This window comes from Procambarus clarkii, chromosome 3 (genome assembly GCF_040958095.1).
Source record: "Procambarus clarkii isolate CNS0578487 chromosome 3, FALCON_Pclarkii_2.0, whole genome shotgun sequence".
Classification (NCBI taxonomy): domain Eukaryota; kingdom Metazoa; phylum Arthropoda; class Malacostraca; order Decapoda; family Cambaridae; genus Procambarus; species Procambarus clarkii.
In genome coordinates, this window is record NC_091152.1 from 4,659,745 (window position 1) to 4,675,889 (window position 16,145).

General features: G+C 51.6%; 1 protein-coding gene across 5 annotated transcripts in view; it reads right to left on the reverse strand.

Moving 5' to 3' along the window:
- The window catches only part of LOC138367385 (uncharacterized), a 232,858-nt gene that overhangs the window by 94,521 nt on the left and 122,192 nt on the right, over positions 1-16,145 (reverse strand). For all 5 annotated transcript variants that reach the window (XR_011229356.1, XM_069328980.1, XM_069328984.1 and 2 more), the window contains 2 exons: positions 3,380-3,524; positions 1,972-2,105 (listed from right to left, as the gene is read on the reverse strand). Coding sequence is in view for 4 of the 5 variants with exons in the window: in XM_069328980.1 (XP_069185081.1) it covers positions 1,972-2,105; positions 3,380-3,524 (279 nt within the window). In the remaining variant the exon portion in view is untranslated. The remainder of the gene's footprint in view (positions 1-1,971; positions 2,106-3,379; positions 3,525-16,145) is intronic.

Genomic DNA, 16,145 nt, shown 5'->3' on the forward strand with positions numbered 1-16,145 from the left:
GAGGGTGTGGGGGGGGAGAGCAACAGTGAGGGTGTGGGGGGGAGAGCAACAGTGAGGGTGTGGGGGGGAGAGCAACAGTGAGGGTGTGGGGGGGGAGAGCAACAGTGAGGGTGTGGGGGGGAGAGCAACAGTGAGGGTGTGGGGGGGAGAGCAACAGTGAGGGTGTGGGGGGGAGAGCAACAGTGAGGGTGTGGGGGGGGAGAGCAACAGTGAGGGTGTGGGGGGGGAGAGCAACAGTGAGGGTGTGGGGGGGGAGAGCAACAGTGAGGGTGTGGGGGGGAGAGCAACAGTGAGGGTGTGGGGGGGGAGAGCAACAGTGAGGGTGTGGGGGGGGAGAGCAACAGTGAGGGTGTGGATGGGGAGAGCAACAGTGAGGGTGTGGGGGGGAGAGCAACAGTGAGGGTGTGGGGGGGAGAGCAACAGTGAGGGTGTGGGGGGGAGAGCAACAGTGAGGGTGTGAGGGGGGGGAGAGCAACAGTGAGGGTGTGAGGGGGAGAGCAACAGTGAGGGTGTGGGGGGAGAGCAACAGTGAGGGTGTGAGGGGGGGGAGAGCAACAGTGAGGGTGTGAGGGGGGGGAGAGCAACAGTGAGGGTGTGAGGGGGGGGAGAGCAACAGTGAGGGTGTGGGGGGGAGAGCAACAGTGAGGGTGGGGGGGGAGAGCAACAGTGAGGGTGTGTGGGGGGAGAGCAACAGTGAGGGTGTGAGGGGGGGAGAGCAACAGTGAGGGTGTGAGGGGGGGGGAGAGCAACAGTGAGGGGTGTGGGGGGGGGAGAGCAACAGTGAGGGGTGTGGGGGGGGAGAGCAACAGTGAGGGTGTGGGGGGAGAGCAACAGTGAGGGTGTGGGGGGAGAGCAACAGTGAGGGTGTGGGGGGGAGAGCAACAGTGAGGGTGTGGGGGGGGAGAGCAACAGTGAGGGTGTGGGGGGGGGAGAGCAACAGTGAGGGTGTGGGGGGGGGAGAGCAACAGTGAGGGTGTGGGGGGGGGAGAGCAACAGTGAGGGTGTGGGGGGGGAGAGCAACAGTGAGGGGTGTGGGGGGGGGAGAGCAACAGTGAGGGTGTGGGGGGGGGGAGAGCAACAGTGAGGGTGTGGGGGGGGAGAGCAACAGTGAGGGTGTGGGGGGGGGAGAGCAACAGTGAGGGTGTGGGGGGGGAGAGCAACAGTGAGGGTGTGGGGGGGAGAGCAACAGTGAGGGTGTGGGGGGGGAGAGCAACAGTGAGGGTGTGGGGGGGAGAGCAACAGTGAGGGTGTGGGGGGGAGAGCAACAGTGAGGGTGTGGGGGGGGAGAGCAACAGTGAGGGTGTGGGGGGGAGAGCAACAGTGAGGGGTGTGGGGGGGGGAGAGCAACAGTGAGGGTGTGGGGGGGAGAGCAACAGTGAGGGTGTGGGGGGGGGAGAGCAACAGTGAGGGTGTGGGGGGGGAGAGCAACAGTGAGGGTGTGGGGGGGGGAGAGCAACAGTGAGGGTGTGGGGGGGGAGAGCAACAGTGAGGGTGTGGGGGGGGAGAGCAACAGTGAGGGTGTGGGGGGGGAGAGCAACAGTGAGGGTGTGGGGGGGAGAGCAACAGTGAGGGTGTGGGGGGAGAGCAACAGTGAGGGTGTGGGGGGAGAGCAACAGTGAGGGTGTGGGGGGAGAGCAACAGTGAGGGTGTGGGGGGGAGAGCAACAGTGAGGGTGTGGGGGGGGGAGAGCAACAGTGAGGGTGTGGGGGGGGAGAGCAACAGTGAGGGTGTGGGGGGGGGGAGAGCAACAGTGAGGGTGTGGGGGGAGACAATAGAGGTGGGCAGCCTGCTTGCCATGTGAGGGGCCCTCCCTGATGCCAAAACAAACCCAATACCGACCTACAGTTCCATCGACTGCCAGTCCGGTATATGAGGCTCCAGATACCCAGGCATAGGTACAGTGTAGCATAATGTGCTTAAGATCATAACTATTTGACTTCTGCCATGTGTACTAAAGGCAAAGCATCTTACCACATATCTGTTGGTGTGCTCGTATGACTTGAGGTGGGTGAGCATATTCTCCTGGTTGATGCGACTCATCTGGCAAAGTTGGCACGAGAAAGTCATCTGGTTGTAGTAAATCTCCTTGAAAATGAAGCTCACACCTGCAACACCAAAATGTGTTCTTTACACTAGAGCAAAGGTGTCAAACATGCAGGCAACCACCCTTCCCACGCGCGGCCCGCCGCCCTTTCTCCACATAAGACCAGAAGTCATGACAGGATGTGCAAAACACCCCTACTGAAGAACAGAAGTGCAATAAGCATCAACATCAAAGGGCCAAGACTTTTCAACACTCTTCCCCTACTCATACAGAGCCTAACTGGCCAATCTCTGTGTTCAAAAAGATAACTCGACAAACACCTTCAAAGGATATCTGATCAACCAGGCTGTGACTTTCACAAGGCTTACAGGTAACTCTGCAACAGGTACTCTGAGAGAGAACTCTATCAACATCAGAGGCCCGAGACTGTTCAACATGCTTCCACTACACATAAGGGGCATAACTGGCAATCCCCTCACAGTGTTCAAGAGAGAACTGGATAAGCACCTCCAAAGGATACCTGATCAACCAGGCTGTGACTCATACGTCAGGCTGCAAGCAGCCACGTCCAACAGCCTGGTTGATCAGTCCAGCAACCAGGAGGCCTGGTCGACGACCAGGCCGCGGGGACGCTAAGCCCCGGAAGCACTTCAAGGTAACCTCAAGGTAAGGTAAGGCTGCGAGCAGCTGCATCAAACAGCGTGGTGGATCAGACCAGAAACATGTAGGCCTGGTCAGAGACCAGGCTGCAGAGACACTGATTTCAGGAATCTTCAACAGGTAGGTAGTCAGGTCACTGGTTGAGGTTACTCGCCAAGGTTATTGGACCAGGTCACTGGCCGAGAATACTCTCCCAGATCATTGATCCAGGTCATTGGCTAAGGTTCTTGGATCAGGTCACTGGGTGACATCTCTGGTCCAGGCACTGCTTAGCCAAGGTCAATACCCAGGGTACTTACTGCTGGGTAAGTACCCAGCAGTGAGTACCAACAAGTCACTGGCCCAAATTACTAGCCTAATTATATTAACAAATATTCACCCAACTCTCAAGAGAACCAGTCAGGTGAAACAGAGATCCTAAGAGGATGAACAATGGAATGTCTCCGATCAGACAAGAACAGTGATGACGATGAGAGGAAACTGAAGTGGTGGGTGAAGGCACAAACAGGCATTATACAATGAAGGAACAGTGACCAATAATCTCACTCTTAAGGATTCCCACCCAGGTCTAGTGAGGTTCACAAACAACCACAAATGACTCCCATTATGACGTTCCTGCTAACCCTACTGACTGGCTTAGGTTTAAAAGTAAAGAGAATGACACAAAACACTCACCAATAATAGGGACGGTTGAATCAATTATTTCCTTCTCGAGGCTTCCCGTGGGGAAACTTTTATAAAACATTCCCAGTTTTACACCGCTCACTCCTTTTGCAGGTTGAGGTGGTTGGACTGACATTTGTTGCACAGATGCTCGCTTCTGCCGTACAAAAAAAAAAACTCGTCAATGTCTTTCTAGTCCTCTGACAGTAACTACATGATCAAAAAAATTACCTAAAATATTAAATGTAATAATACAAACGTTGTTTTTGCAATATTTTGAGAGAAATTTACTGGATGTAGTACTGTACAAGTAACTGATTACCATTAGCAAGAACCAAAGTAATTCATATACAATTCTAAATGCAAAATACCAGAGTTGAATGTAATGAAACGCCATTTTCTAGGTGAGACCTGGAGGCTCCCCAGAGCTATCCAGGCTGATATGCTAATATCAGACTTTGGCATCAGTCATGTGTATGGAGTTCTGTGGGCCTACCGGGCACCACAAGCCAGAATCTGACCCCCTCAGAGAGGTGCGAGGAGCAATGGCCTATAAAAACCCCGTGTGGTTGGAAGCATTCTATGTCTGCCATCGACCAGGTTTAGGCACCCAGAAAGGTAGGCGTCCCAAAACAAACCCCTATTCTGGTGAAAATTGCTACAAAAACCCGAACAAGTGGATAGAACTCCCCAAACAGAAACGAGCAACCGAATATGACGTCACGTCGTCGCGCCGCCATCTGCGCAGCTCTTCCCTCTCCGGGAGGGGGAAGGGGGAGCCCCAGAATCCCGCGATGGCCATCCACACCCCAGTTCTGAGGCTGGATATCAAAAACACGTGAAAAACCACCGACTGGAGGGAGGGTTGCCGGGAAGCCTCCGGGTCTCACCTAGAAAATGGCATTTCATAACATTCATCTACAGTCTCCGTGGTGCAGTGGTAAGACACTCGCCTGGCATCGCGTTCCGCGAGCGCTATGTCATGGGTTCGTATCCTGGCCGGGGAGGATTTACTGGGCGCAATTCCTTAACTGTAGCCTCTGTTTAACACAACAGTAAAATGAGTACTTGGATGAAAAAACGATTCTTCGCGGCAGGGGATCGTATTCCAGGGACCTGCCCGAAACGCTACGCGTACTAGTGGCTGTACAAGAATGTAACAACTCTTGTATATATCTCAAAAAAAAAAAAAAAAAAAATTCAACTCTGGTTTTCTGGGGAAAGCCCCATTGGTTCCCCGGAGCTACCTACCCAAAGACAAAAACAAGAGGGATCTAACCCAGGTGGCGGAAGTCGCTAACTCCCAAGCGTGAAGTAGAGACAAAAGATTGCAACTGCCAACCTAAGGCCATACAGGCCCGACAAAGCCCAGGAACATCAACGAAGGCACGCATAGCCAACCTACGAACAACGTGGGCACGGGGATAGACAGCAGGCTGGCAGGACCTAACCATCCCACGAACGACCCGAGAGAACCGTACCCTGGAACAGGGAAGAAGGAAATTGACAGGAACAACCCAAAGTGTGACCCAGGTTACAGCAGCCATGGCACACAAAGGACGGCGAAACGCCACAACCGAACAACACATGATGCACCCGCGGCCAGACCAACCAAGCATCAACAACCCAAGGACCCCTCCAGAAAGCAGCCGCATCAGTCATTGACAGAAAAGAAGGAGATGTCTGCAAGTGAACAAATCTATCAGGAGAACCAAAAGAGCCAAACCCCGGCGCCGGAGGAAAGCATGAAGCACCCCGACCCGACCCCCCGAGGCCAATGCCAACACGAAAAAGAGCCTCCGAAAACAATCCAGAACCGAAGGGGCCACAACAAACCGAGAAGAAAAGAAGAGAGCACCCAATCCAAGAACCATGACGGCACAAGCAGCGCAAGAGCAGGCTGGAGGTGAATTACGCCAGAGACAGCTTGTGAATTGGTGCAGAGGGAACATCAAATCTGAAGCAACCTGGAGCAGCTCTGCCAGTGCCACACAAGACAAGGCGACAGTATGTGGTAAGATGATGGCCCTGAACCCCCACAAGAGAAGGGCAAGACCACTCCAACAAAACGCAGCAAACACACTAAGGGATAAAAAGGAAAAAGGAGAAGAAAGGACCGTCGCAAATACCCACACCGCCACCGAGACGAAGCACGCAGGTGGGACACCATCAACGAAGTCACCTGATCACCAACAGATGGTGAGCGACTCAAGGTAGAACCGAACCAGCCCCACCATGGACCGATTGAGCATAGAAAGAGGTGGAGCCGCAGGATAACCTCAGATGCGAACACCGAGCAAGCAGAGCAGGAAACCCAAGCCGGCAAGGAACCAGATGGAACGTTTGCCATACAGAAAACTTCCCAAGAGATCGGAAACACTGTGGTTCTGACAACACTCGTGAGAAGTGACACCGCGAGATCGTGAAAATGCCAACTGGCAGGACAAGCCAGGAAACCCGGCAAACCAGGAAAGAACCAATCCGGGTGAACAGAATCGCTCCCCCCCGAGACTCCTGAAGGACCAGAAAAAAGGCAAAACGCAGAAGCCGCAAACAGCAAGGACAAAATTGCGATGAAAAACGAAGAGTCAGGGCCCGGGCCCAGGCCGAGGCCAAGGAAGCAAGCACCGCGAACCGAAACGCGAAGCGAAAAGCAGGGACACAGCAGCCCACAGGAGCGGAGAATGCAGCCCCAACAGGGCAGAACGAAGCATGCAATACCGAAGAAGGTATGAAGAAAACAAACCAGGACATGAACAGCACAAAAACAAAAATGCACCACCCAAAAAGAAACAAAGAAAAAGGCCGGAGCCAGGACCCGAAGCCTAGCATTTCCCGGCCAACGAAAAGAAGCTGCAGGGGCAGGAGGAAGAACAGAAGCTACATTCCCTTGCATACAGGGCAACCCATAAGCTGGAAGTGCCAAACACGGAGAAGAAGAAAACTCGGGACCAGAACCGAACACAGGGGCAGTGTAAAAGCAGGGAACTGAGCATGGACAAAGTCCAACCTAGCATTAGTAGAGCCAAGCAGCACATACTAAAACACACGACAATGTGTAGGAGAGGAGAACAACAGAAAAATGTAAGGAAAAGACCAGAAAAACAGCCCAAGCACCAGTAGCTAGGGACAAGAGTGTAGAAGATGAGGAACGAAGAAGACAGGCAGCAAGCGAGAACAATGGGACATGACCTACCACACACAGAGAAGCCAATGTATATTTATTTATTTATGCATATACAAGAAGGTACATTGGGAATGTGAGGATACATAATATGGTAATTACAGTCTTGTAAAGCCACTAGTACGCGCAGCGTTTCGGGCAGGTCCTTAATCTAAGAAAATTTTAAGTAGGTAAATACTTGCAAAAATTTATAGACAAAAAAAAATGATAACAGTTACATGGAATGAAAAAAAGAAGATGAGAGAAAATTGTAGGTACAGTATATTAAAGCACATAGGTAGCTAAGATTGATTGCAATGACAGCTTGAATGGTAGTTGACAAAAATTGGTAGTCACAATACAGCATATGGCTAGTACATAAAAGAAGGCAGCAATGAACACAAAGATAAGGTTGTTTGATACTACATAAAAATTAGGAGATTGGATAACACTAGGTACAGAGCAAATTTAAAGCTCAGTGTAGGAAACTAAGAAGATGAAATTAGGTACTTTTTGGTTTTGCTTTTAAATAAGGCAAAAGTTTCAGTTTTTCAATTCACTAGGGAGTGAGTTCCATAGACTAGGTCCCTTAATTTGCATAGAGTGTTTACACAGATTAACACTTTCGCTCACCCCGCGCGCTACCCCTCAACTGTGCGATATGGGACCCAGGGTGTCACGGGAGCGCACGTAAATTCTGAAAAGTGTATACTCTCTTCAACTTTGTCACCTTAATTCTCGTCCTACGAGATTAAATTTGGTATCATTGTGTTCGCAATAGAATTCTCTGCAGCACTAAATGCATATAAACTCCAAAAGCCCGGCTAATTACCACAGCAAACAGAGAAAGTGCGAACGAGTTACCCAGGAGCGCGCAAACGCGATAAAATGTTTTCACTATTTTCACTCTGGTCACCTCAATTTTTGTCCTAGGTCTTTCATTTTGGTCTCAATGGGTTCGCAATAGAATTCTCTAGAGGAACATTAGCATATAAAATATAAAACCTGGTCACGCTCCAACCGCCGAAGAGTTGAAGACGGGCCACGCGTTAGCCGCGAGTGAGCGCTCAGACGCCTTCCAGCTACACTCCCAATTCCCTCCCTTTTCAAGCCTTTCTTTCGCAATTTTCTTCCTGGAAGGGCCTTGTTCATGATCACTATCCAACGTGGAGTAAAAGTAGATAGTTTCTAAAGCCGCAGTAAGAAATATAGCCACGGAAAATAGCCAAAATGTTCACACGTTTGAGATGCAAGGGGAGGCGACATTGGTCACAACAGTGGAGCGAAAACAATGGGCCCATGGCGTGTGCCAAGCCACCTGAGGGCCAAGAGGCTCAACAAAGAAAATGGGAAGACATCGGCGCACATTTTAAAACCAGTCCCCAAAAAACCAGCGTTGAATGTAATGAAACGCCATTTTCTGGGTGAGCCCCGGAGGCTCCCTGGAGCTTATCGGGCTAATGTATGTTATGTTAGACCGGGACATTAGCTAAGGAGTTCAGACCTACCAGGGACCAGCGCCAGAACCTGGCCCCTTCAGAGAGGTTTCAGGGAGCAATGGCCCTGGAAAACCCCATATGGTTGGGGTTTTCCTTATCTGCCATCGACCGGGGTTAGGCACCCTGAAAGGTAGGCGTAACAAAACAAACCCCACATGGTAAGAAACTACAACAAAAACCGAACAGAGAGGTAGAAAACTCCCTACAATCCCAAGGAAACAAGCAAACATCACACTTTACTGCCGCGCCGATCGTCCGCGCAGCCCTCCCCACCCCGGGAGGGGGAGGGGGGAGCCCCGGACCTACCGCGCCGGCTGCCAAGCTCCAGTTCGGAAGCTAAGCTTCAACCAACGCGAAAAAACCGCCGACCGGTGGGAGGGAGGGTTTCCAGGGAGCCTCCGGGGCTCACCCAGAAAATGGTGTTTCATTACATTCAACACTGGTTTTCTGTGGGGAGCCCCTACGGCTCCCTGGAGCTTCATACCCAAAGAGAAGGAAAAGAAAGGGCTAACCCGGGAGGCGGCCGCCACAAACTCTGCAACGCAAAGCCAAGACAACCGGTCGCAAACCTGCGACCCAAGGCAACAAGAACGCCCAAGAACAGACGCACATATGGATGGGCGGCCAAAAACCTGTGCGACCCACAATTCCCTGCGTCCGAAATGAGCCAGAGACGTCACCAACACAGCAGCAATTGCTGCAAACGTCTGAACAGCACGGGCGCAAAGACAGACCGCAGGAAGAAGGAAAACACTGCGGACGACCCGGGAGACCCGAGCCCTGAAAACAGGGAACGAAGGAACCGGATCAACCACAGCGCATCCCCAGGCACGGTACGCCGGCAACAGCAAAAAGCACAACTGGACAACACAGGACGCACCCCCCGGCCAAACCAAACAAGTACCAATACCCCAAGAACCCCTCTGGAAAGCAGCCGTCTCGACCGTCGCCAGGACAGAGAAAGGCTGCACACCAATAAAGCTACCACCAGTACCAAAGAGGAGGAAACTGAAACCGAAGGGGCTACCACAAACTGAGGGGAAGAGAAGAAGGCACCCTGAACAAGGACCAGGATGGCTCAGGCGACTCATGAGCAGGCCGGAGGGGAAACAAAACGCGAGAAAACGTAATAAACGTCATACAGTCTCCAAGACGAAGCTCGCAGGTGGGACACCGTCAACAAAGCCACCTGAACACCATAGAGATGGCGATACCTGCGTCAAAATACCAGACGCGAAGAGCCAAAGAGAAGGCCGAACCAGTCACGGACAGGACCGATTCGGCCTGCTGAAAGAGGCGAAGCCTCAGGAAAAACGCCCCGGGTACGGACACCTATCAAGCAGCGTCTGAAAAGAAGGCCGGGCCGGCCTCCGTGGAACCATAAGGACTGTCCTCGTGGGAATGGGCTGCAACCGAGCCAGAACCCGAAGCAACAGCTGGACCGGGAGAAGAGGTACAGGTACCCCCCACCTCGACCAGGCCTGCCGAAAGCCTCCACCGTGAAGTCCTCGCAGGTGGGAAGGGCGCCACAAAACGGGCGACGCCTAGACCACACCGACCCGAAGACGTCCATGGCCAGGAGTCCATAAGCCCAACAGAGCCAACAAAACGAATCGGCGACGACTGGCCAACCCACGAAGAGGCATGAACCGAGACAGCTGTCCACCAGGACGCAGGACACACCCCGGACACGAACCACATGGTTAACCAAACCCCCTGTGGTTCCGGCAAGAACCACCAGAGAACAGTCCAAACAGAGCCGAATGGTAGAGTACCTAGTGACCCAAACCCTCCGAAGCGCAAACCAGACAGCCATGAACACCTGAACCGGGCTGTGAGCACGACGGACAGACAGACTCCAACAACCATGGCCGACCTGGTGAGCACTGGTCACAAAGCCCCAGCCGAGAGACGACCCGTCCGTGAACACATCGAGCGAAGGCTCGGGGAGCTGCCAAGGCACGGAACCCCGAAAACCCCAAAGAGGAAGCTGGTGACGCAGCACCAACACCAGATCCCCAGAGGAACCCAAGGAATGCAAGAGGCGGAAGTGGAGTCTCCGTAGGAACCAACCGACGCCGGAGCCAAACCCGACTCCGCGGGCAGACAAGCACGCCGAAGTGCAAACTCCCGCACAACCGCCCAAGCAACCGCTGAGCAACCCGGGACCCCCTCCTGAACAGCCAAAGGCGGGACCACAGCCACAGTAACACTTCTGGAGGGAAGACAATGAGGGGCCCAAGAGCCTGAAACAAGGCCCAGGTCCGAACCCGGGACGGAAACAGAAGGTAAAACCTCCAGATCACCAGGAAACCAAACCCAGCGATCTGGAAAGAACCATCCCCTGGCGAGCAGACAAGCGGACTGACTGGGAGCCCACTCCAGCCAGTCGTCGAGGTAGGCCAGACACCGAATCTCAGACGCAGACAGGGCACTAAGATCCGGTAAAGATGCAAAGAGTATACAAAGTGCCCTTCACAAAATAGGGAATGCAATAAAAACAGCAAACCTGAAGCCCCACCACCAAAGCATTGTATGACAATCATATTAAGACATATTATGACATATGACAATCATTATATGACAATATGACAATCATAATCAAAGCATTATATGACAAAGAGTGCTGGGAAGACGGGACACCACGAGAGTAGCTCTCATCCTGTAACTACACTTAGGTAAGTACACATAGGTAATTACCAACCGTGCTAGCCCCAGAAAAACTGGAGAGGAACGTGCCAAGAAGTGACCTGGAGGTCCAGGTCCACCATCCATGCACCCGGCCCTAACAGAATTCGAACAGGAGACAACAGTCCTCCGAGCAGGGCAGAGGATCCAGGGCGCAGACAGAAGTAGTCCAGAAGAACTGCAGACTGGAAAAGCTCATGACTGCAAAGAGCAGATGGGAAAAGCTCATGACTGCAAAGAGCAGACGGGAAGCCCAGAAGGATGGGGCGGAACGACCACGCCCCACGCACCCACGAAAAGGAAATGACGAAGCGCAGGGAAGAAGCCCACCCCGCCAGCTCTGAACCCCCCCCCCAAGGGGGAGAAGCCGTCCTCCGACGCCAGCAGAGGCCGGAAGACAACCCAAAGCGCCCACCAACAGCGGGACCAAGCGAGAGGCAACAGAGCAAGCTGCTCCCCCAGCGCCCAGTCAACAGAGAAGGGAACAGAACCCCTTCAGAAAGAAAAAGTACACTACCGAAGTCATGAGGAGAGACTACGGGAATGAAACCACACTTCGCTGGAAGAGGAAGTGAGGGGAGACCTGATCACCACATACAAGATACCCAAGGGAATCGACAGGGTTGAGAAGGACAGGCTATGTAACACAAGGGGCACACGCACTAGGGGACACAGGTGGAAACCGAGTACCCAAAAGAGCCACAGATAGAATTAAAGTTTTTTTTTTTTTTTTTTTTTTTTTTTTTTTTTTTTTTTGAGTGTCAGAATGGGAACGGGAAAGCACTAAGAAGTAATGTGGCGACCCCTCACACAAGTAACGAGGCTGACCCCCATACAATGTCACATGTAGACATGACAGAGCCCAAGAGGCACAGGAACCGATACACCTGTTGACGGACGGTTGAGAGGCAGGACCAAGGAGCCAGAGCTCAACCCCCACAAGCACAACTAGGTGAGGACATATATTGTAAAAGCACAAGCCGCCGACTAGTGGCAAAGAGCACTACGCCGGCCAGGCAAAGAAGGCACAAAACTGCATCAAAAGGCCCACCTCGACAGCAAAACCACAAAGTCCCAGCACAACCACAACATGTGCCAAGACCCAAAAAGCTCAGTCTGCAAGCCAGGAAGACCCCGGAACCCCAAAAGGCAGAACCGGGTCACACGAGGAAACAAAGTCCCCTGAACCCACAAAAGGGGGCCCAAGAGGAAGAAACCTCCAGAACGAAACCAAGGAACCCAAAGGAACCCAGAATCGAACCAGGGGGAGCCCAAACCACCACATTTGCCGGCGGAGAACACCACTAAAAGGCAAAGCACAGACCCCAGCAGAACGCCCTGGGAAAACGGTCCCAACAGACCGAAAACCGAGGGGCAAGGTGTGGGAGCAAGCATACCAGCCAGGGGCACTGAGCCTAAACCCAGAGGCTCAGACCCAAAATCAACACCCAAACGTTCCCAGAGGAACAGGCAACGGCAAGAAAACACCAGAAAAACAAAGAAACGACAACAGGAGAACAAAAACCCTGCAAATTTTTTGAAAACTCACCAGAGACGCTCGCTCGCACACCCAGATGCATGTAAACAAACCGCAACGCCGCCCTGGTGGCCACGCCGGGAAACCGGCAGACGAAAATGGCCGCCAGCAGGGGCTGTGACTGACGCTTAATACACAAAAACACGCCAGCAAATGTGGGAAGCTAGCAGACTGGAAGGGCGAAAAACGACGCCCAACAGCAGAAAAACCCCTGAAGGGGCAAAACCGCCCCAGAACTGCTAGCAGGCAACCCCCACAGCCCCGGGAACCAACAACAGAGGCCCCGGGGCAGAGCCGTCCTCCAAGCCCTCCGCCCTTAAAGAAAAGCAAGAGCCCATGGGAAAGGCAACAAGAAAGGGCCGCTGGTAAGACCCAGAAGCCTTGGCAGGAGGCATAGGCTCAAACCTCCGTCCCCAACCCGAACGGGGCATCCCCCGAAAACCGCCCGAGTCTCTGCCGCAACTGAACCCCGCCCCGACCCCGAAACCCGCAGACGGTCCGGAGCCAGGAACATGGAGAGAAAGGGGCGAGCAGCACCTAACCAAACGGGGCGGCCACGGGGCATTCGAGTGGGAAACCAACCTAGCATGTTGCAGCAACCTAACCCAGCTTGCAACACGGATGCCGCCTGTACTCTGAACAGTAATAACATCAGGAGAGTACTGGAGAACAAGCAGAGAATCACTCGCAAGACTCCGGGTCAAGGTGTCAGTGACCCAACAGGCAGCAGGACGGAGGTAAAAATGGCGACTGTCACCCGGAGACAAGGGAACAGCAACCAACGATCCCGTTCAAGACGGGTTGGAACCCGGAAGACACATTCAATGGTCCCCCGAGCCCAGACAGGGGTTTCCAGGGCCCGTAGGGTAACAACTACGGGAAGCCCGGGCAAGGTGTTGCTAACCGGTTAAGAAACCCAAACATAACAAGAGGGTAGATTATAGCACTGAAAACCCCTGAGACGTGTACAAGCACGGGGGCCTAGCAGAGGGCCGCCAAACACTACCAGTGGAACTATAACCACCTTAGGCAGACCCCCACCAGGCAAGAAAATGAAAAACAAAAGAAAAACCCCGCAAAAGTACACCGTCTCCAGAGGCAACAGAAACCGGCCGCCGCTTAGGTGGCAGGCTGCGCAACACCTTGACGCCCTAACCAGCACAATACCAATCCCTACCCAGGGCCAAACAAGGGCCCCAAGCCCCAGCTGACCCCAAGGGCGAGGCAAATGCCGAGCAGCAAGAACCTCTACGGGAATGGTTCCCGAACGCCCCAGGGAAGATAACCCTGTTACGCAAGGGCAGTACTCACAGGGCGCTTAGCCACTAAGTCAGCCACTAAGCACATGCAGCCCCGGCACTGATGAAGTACTCCTGGCCACCGCACACCACAACACACGGCAGTGAACGCCACACAAGGCAAACACCGCCTAGGAAACTGAGGCCAGAGAAGCGTCAATCCCGGTTGACATTAGCGAACGAACTGGAGCTTGGCAGCCGGCGCGGTAGGTCCGGGGCTCCCCCCTCCCCCTCCCGGGGTGGGGAGGGCTGCGCGGACGATCGGCACGGCAGTAAAGTGTGATGTTTGCTTGTTTGCTTGTTTCCTTGGGATTGTAGGGAGTTTTCTACCTCTCTGTTCGGTTTTTGTTGTAGTTTCTTACCATGTGGGGTTTGTTTTGTTACGCCTACCTTTCTGGGTGCCTAACCCCGGTCGATGGCAGATAAGGAAAACCCCAACCATATGGGGTTTTCCAGGGCCATTGCTCCCTGAAACCTCTCTGAAGGGGCCAGGTTCTGGCGCTGGTCCCTGGTAGGTCTGAACTCCTTAGCTAATGTCCCGGTCTAACATAACATACATTAGCCCGATAAGCTCCAGGGAGCCGTAGGGGCTCCCCACAGAAAATCGGATAAAAACCTGATTTTTGGCGATTATTTAAAGTGGATGACGCAATGCTGCGTCATCCCCGGTATTACCGACAGTAAACGGATGACGCAATGCTGCGTCATGCCGGGGCGAAAGTGTTAAGTTTGACCCTGGGGATATCAAAGAGATATTTATTTCTGGTGTGGTGATAATGGGTCCTATTACATCTGTCCAGGGAGAGTTTCAGAGCATGGTTTGATTTAAAAACAGGGTTTTGTAAATGTAGTTGACACAAGAGAATGTGTGTAGGGAGTTAATATTTAGCAAGTTTAGGGATTTAAACAAGGGAGCCGAGTGTTGTCTGAAAGCAGAGTTAGTTATTATTCTGATAGCAGATTTTTGCTGCGTGATGATGGGCTTAAGGTGGTTTGCAGTGGTAGATCCCCATGCACACATACCATAATTAAGATAGGGGTAGATTAGTGCATAATATAGTGAGAGGAGAGCAGAGTTAGGAACATAATATCTGATTTTGTAGAGTAAACCAACTGTCTTAGAGACTTTCTTAGTTATGTGTTGAATGTGGGTGCTGAAGTTGAGTCTCTTGTCTAGGAATAGGCCAAGAAACTTGCCATCATTTTTATTACTGATATTAATGTTGTCTATCTATAGCCGAATTGCATTTGATGATTTGCTTCCAAATAAGATGTAGTAAGTCTTTTCGATGTTTAATGTTAGTTTGTTCATTGACATCCATAAGTGGACTTTTTTTAATTCATTATTCACAACATTATTTAGTGTATGTGGGTTGAGGTCTGAATAGATAAGGGTAGTATCGTCAGCAAACAATATAGGTTTAAGAATATTAGACACATTAGGCAGATCGTTTATATATACAAGAAATAAAAGAGGTCCTAAGATACTGCCCTGTGGCACTCTAACGGTAATTGGTAGAGTGGAAGAAGTTGTATCATTGATGGTTACATATTGGTGTCTGTCACTAAGATAGGATCGGATATAGTCAAGGGCAAGGCCTCGGATTCCATAATGCTGGAGTTTAAGTAAGAGGTAGTTGTGATTAACAGTATCAAAGGCTTTTCTTAGGTCAATGAAGAGTCCAATCGGAAACTCATTTTTGTCAAGGGCTGAGTAGATAACGTCAAGGAGACTAATGATTGCATCGTTGGTGCTCTTTTGGGACCGGAAGCCAAACTGGCAGGGCCTGAGTATGTCGAATTTTACGAGGTAGGAATAGAGCTGTTTGTAAATCATTTTTTCAAATATTTTTGATAGAATGGGTAGATTTGATATTGGTCTATAATTGTTTATGTCCGCCGGATTGCCTCCTTTATGGACTGGCGTTACTCTTGCTTTTTTGAGGATATGAGGGAAGGTGTGACACACTATAGATTTGTTGAACAGTAGTGCTATGGGTGGGGCAAGGGCATGGGAGGCTCTTTGTACACAATGGACGGAATTTCAATGGTGTTCCCTGCCTTGGTTTTTAGAGAGTGTATGATGGACACAACATCTGCCGGGCTGATTGGTGAAAGAAGAAGAGAGTTTGGATAGCTGCCTGAGAGATATGTGTTAATATGTGTCTGAGTCTGTGGGATTTTACTGGCAAGATTAGCACCAACCGATGAAAAGAAACTATTAAATTCATTTGCCATTTCTAAATCAGTTGACGGTATATCCCCATCCTTGTAGAGTTTTATTTGGTTATGTGAGTGTTGTTTAGTTCCAAGGATACTAGAGATTGTTTTCCAAGTGCTTTTCATGTTGCCTTTTGCTTCATTGAATCTATTCACATAATATGCAAGTTTTGCCTTTCTTATGATACTGGTAAGCATTGATGAGTACCTTTTAGCTACTTCCTTTGAAACTAGGCCAATCCTAAGTTTCTTTCATATTCATGTTTCTTGTTGATTGAGTTGAGAATGCCACTCGTGAGCCATGGATTGTTTAATCTTTCGTCAGTTACTTGCTTGGTAAGAAGAGGACAATGAAGGCTGTAGAGGCTTAGAA